The 4,744-nt window shown below is 31.1% G+C and overlaps 1 protein-coding gene across 1 annotated transcript; it reads right to left on the bottom strand.

Annotated features, from left to right (window-relative positions):
* Positions 1 to 324: 324 nt before the first annotated feature.
* Positions 325 to 2,659, bottom strand: LOC107021546 (auxin-responsive protein IAA14-like). The gene is made up of 5 exons (XM_015222230.2): positions 2,331 to 2,659; positions 1,480 to 1,721; positions 800 to 935; positions 659 to 720; positions 325 to 577 (listed from the first exon to the last, which is right to left on the bottom strand). The coding sequence occupies exons 1-5, from the start codon at positions 2,510 to 2,512 to the stop codon at positions 540 to 542; spliced, it is 660 nt and encodes a 219-aa protein (XP_015077716.1). The 5' UTR covers positions 2,513 to 2,659; the 3' UTR covers positions 325 to 539.
* Positions 2,660 to 4,744: the final 2,085 nt, after the last annotated feature.

Here is a 4,744-nt window from a genome sequence, read left to right on the forward strand (position 1 = left end):
AAAATTATAAATTATAAAAAGGATGAATAAATCAAAATGCATCACACAAAAAATTTTTGGTTAACAGAAAAGAATTTGAGGGAAATAACATTTAAATTTAAATGAAGGAATAGAACACTTAACCACTAAGACAGCGAAGACAAAGAACTAACATATCATGCATGTGTAGTATTTCTAATTTGAAAGATTATCTCTAATCTCAAAAATTAAATGTATAAAACAAACATAATAGTGAAAATAATATATAATGAAGAGAAGAACAGTAACAACAATAATCGAAAACAAGAACAAGAAAAAGGAAAATAAAAGTTTAAACAAAGCATATTAGTACTAATAAACAAGCCAGACTATAGTCTATAGTATTTTTTTTCGTTTATTGCTTCTTGTCCAATTACAAATGTCCAAAAATAATTATCTATATATTTATATATACTACTAAATACTAACTATCAAATAATTAAAAATACAGACACCATGGAAATAATTGATTGCTTCATTCTTCATCTACATTTTTGAATCTCCATGAACTAATTAATTGATCAGCTCCTGTTCTTGCATTTCTCCATGGCTCTTGGTGCTGATGTTCAAGAAAATATTAATTAGGAAAAATCGAGAAAAATACTTCACCCCATCTCAAAAAGAAACGAAAAACTCATACCTAGTCCAATAGCTTCTGATCCTTTCATTATGCGTAAACGCTTGCATGAATCAACAAACATCCTGTATTTATAAAATCATCGTCATATACATATATAGTTAGTTAGTATATCTCCAACTTTAGTAAAAATAAAAATCTTACTGCCAAGGTACATCTCCAACAAGCATCCAATCCCCATCCTTATCTTCATAGGTTGGTACATAGTCAGAACTATTGAGGACATCCATCAGTTTCCTCTCATTCATAAAATCTATCATTCCTTGGGACCCATAATTACCTACATATATATATATGTACAATTAATTTATTGACTACCTACCTATCTAGTGGAATTAATAATTAAAATGTATCACTATATTCAAAAGCTAGGCTGTAATATCACTCATATGATCATCATAGATACCAACACCTCTAACTTTATTTCACCGCAAGAAAACTATGAATTACATGGAGATTTTTCTGAGGATTAGTATGAAAATTGCAAAAAATAAGTTTACTGCGAATTTTTATATTAATTTCCAGAAAAAATTCCCACGTGATTCACAGTTTTTTTTTAGTATTTCTTTCTTTTGAAAATGCATAAACTTATATATAGCCTAGCAATTAGTGGACATGATCAAGATAATTTTTTTTTGTTACACTTGAATCTTAACATATGCTTTTTTTTCTTTTTTTTTAAAAGTACTTTACATGCATTATTCCACGTACCATGACTATATATTTCAATATGTTAGAAGACATATGTTTAGTATCATTGTGTACGTTGAGTAACTTATGTCAGTGTATAGAAATTAAAACGGAATATAAAATTATAGACGTACCCATAGTGAAGGAGCTAAACATGTTGGTCAAAGAATGAGAGAGTTGTTGGTAACTTTTGTACATCTTTAAATCTACCTTACGAAGGTAAGGTGCACCATCCATGGAAACCTTCACAAATGCTATTGTTTTTTCATCCTTCTCACTAATTTCTTCATTATTATTATTATTATTATTATTCCCTTTTTGAGACAACATGTTCTTTCTGAAAGATCTTACTGGTGGCCACCCCACCACTTGAGCCCTGCAATTTAAAAAGAAACAAAAAGAACTAAATTAGTTTGAAAATTCATCGCTAATCTGTTGTAGCAAACGAATTAATGATGAATTTTTTTTCACTATAAGAAAACTGTGAATTATTGGAAGATTTTTCCAAATTTGCTGAAAAATAGTGTTCGAATTTTTATACTAATCCGTAGAAAAATTTTCATGTAATTCACAGTTTTTTATAGCGTTTATTTTATAGGAGTAACACAATTTGTTCGTCATTACTGTATTTTTGTTAAAATTTATTTAATTTACTTTCTTTTTTGTTCTATTAATAAAAAAGAATGTCTTATTTGTATATATATATATTTAGTAAAGAAAATTTACATTTAAGTTAAAATAACAAGATTCAATCTCTTGTTTAATTTGTCTGGTCAACTAAGGCACATAAAATGAAACAGCTAAATCTATAAATTTGTCTGGTCAACTACGGCACATAGAAACAGCTAAATCCATAACTTTTAAGTACTTGGACTTTGAATTAAATTTCTAAATCCGCTACTACTATTGAAATAATAATAGAATTCATAAATTTTGAAGTCTAAATTAAAATTGCATCAAGTAAAATTGGAAAAAAAAGACTCACTTAGTTGGTGGCTTGTTGGAGGAATTATCCTTTGGAGGATTGTTGATGTTCATAGAAGGAATATTATCATTATCATGGAGGTTGAGTTTGAGATCAACAGTTTGAGAAAATCCTCTTTTCTTAATATTGTGATCTCCTCCACCACCAGGCAGCCCCAAACATAACTCAGTTTTCAAGTCCATTACTTGTTTTTCTTCTCTACTACACAAAATAAAAATACTATATGGGCAATGGTTTATGGAAATTGAAAATAGAGAGAGAGAGATATGTACTCACACAAAGTTTTGGGATTAATAATATATGGATAGTGCTAAGCAAAATAAGGGGTGCATGTACATTGATTTATGTGCATATTTATTTCAATTTTCTTATGAAGTTCCAGCGTATGGACAAGTGACACGTGGACATATATAGAGTATGTTGATTAGCTATTACTCACAAGGCATTTATGAAACCAAGGGTTAAATCGTTTAATTACTAATAAGTTATTTTGAAATAAGTTATTTTTTTATTATTTATATGAAATATATGTTTTATTATAAAATATAAATGTCAAGAAAAATAATAATGATAGGATCACCTAATTCTCTACTCAAAATGTAGGATAAAATATTTTTGTATTTTGTTTCTTAAATTATTATGTCTGATACGATCAAACGATTTCTTAAATTAGCACTCCCTCCGATCCTACTATTTGTCCATGTCAACTTTATTAATAATATATGTTTCTATGTTAATTTCTCAGTAAAACACAAGAGGTAATTTATTAGTTTAGACATATTGTACAGAAAACGTGAATAGAAAAAGAGAGAATTTTATTGATGTTAATTGCATTCACTTACAAAGTGTGGTCCTCAACTAGTATATTTATTGTTAGGATATGTGATACAATATTGACAGCTCATAGTTGTTTAACATAATCTGAGTTAACTAACTACTAATGGAATGAACAGTATTAACAGACTAGTTAACAGACTAATGAATAAAATGAAACAGTAATTAACAGTACTACTACTATTAATACTACTACTATTAACTAACTACTGATTCTAACACACACCCTCAAGCTGAAGGGTGCATGATATTAAGCACACCAAGCTTGCTGAGAAGATGAAAATGTTGAGCTTGAGTTAATCCTTTTGTCAATAGACCAACAACTTGATGCTGAGTAGGAACATGCACAGTCTCAATCACCCCTGCTTTGATCTTGTCTCTGATGAAGTGACAATCAATTTCTATATGTGTTTTGTTCGCTCATGGAAAATTGGATTAGCAGCGAACTGAATAGCTGATTTACTATCACTAAAAAAATTTATAGACACTTGAATTGGTACCCCCAACTCAGTAAATAAGCCCAACAACCAAGTAATTTCAGACACAGCTAAAGCCATGCTTCTTTATTCAGCTTCAGCTGAGCTTCTAAAGACAGTGTGTTGCTTCTTAGATTTTCAAGATACTAAAGAGTCACCAAACTTTACCACAAATCCTGGAACAGATCTTCTAGTATTTGGACAACTAGCCCAATCTGAATCACACCAACTAGTTAGCATAGTTGCAGGTTTAGCTTGTAACCAAACACCTTGACCCACTGTACCTTTTAAGTATCGAACTACCCTTATAGCTGCCTCCCAATGTGACCTTTTAGGAGACTGCATAAATTGCATAAGAGTTTGTACTGCATAGCTAATATCAGGTCTTGTGATGTTGGCATAAAGAAGCTTTCCAACCAATCTCTGGTAAGATGTAATATCATGAAGAACCTCATCTCCAATAACTCCATTCACTAAATCATATTCTACTGAAGTAAGTCTCAAGTTTGATTCAAGAGGAGTGGGAGCAGGCTTGGCACCAGTGAGCCCTGCATCTGAAATGAGTTCTAAAATATATTTCCTTTGATTGAAAATAACTCCCTTGGAAGACCTTAACACTTCAACCCCTAAGAAGTATTTTAGTTCACCTAGATCTTTTAACTTGAACTGCTGATGTAGCTTCTCCTTGGCTTCTGTAATCATCTGTTCATTGTTGCCTGTGATCGACGAATAATCAACATAAACTAAAATAATGACAAGTCCTTCATCCTTTTTTAGGATAAAAAAAGAGTAATCATGTGCCCTATGAATGAAACCAGCAGTCAATAAGGCATTGATGAGCTTCAAATTCCATTGTCCAGAGGCTTGTTTAAGCCCATACAAGGACTTAAGCAACTTGCACACCTTTGTCTCACATGGCTTTCTGAAACCTTCAGGCATTTCCATGTATACCTCCTCATCCAGATCACCTTGGAGGAATGCATTATATACATCAATCTGATATAGGTTCCAACCCTTGGATACTGTCAAAGCAATTACACATCTGACTGTTACAATTTTGGCAACTGGGAAAAAAGTGTCATGATAATCTTGTCCTTCCTGCTG

This window comes from Solanum pennellii, chromosome 6 (assembly GCF_001406875.1).
Source record: "Solanum pennellii chromosome 6, SPENNV200".
Taxonomy (NCBI): domain Eukaryota; kingdom Viridiplantae; phylum Streptophyta; class Magnoliopsida; order Solanales; family Solanaceae; genus Solanum; species Solanum pennellii.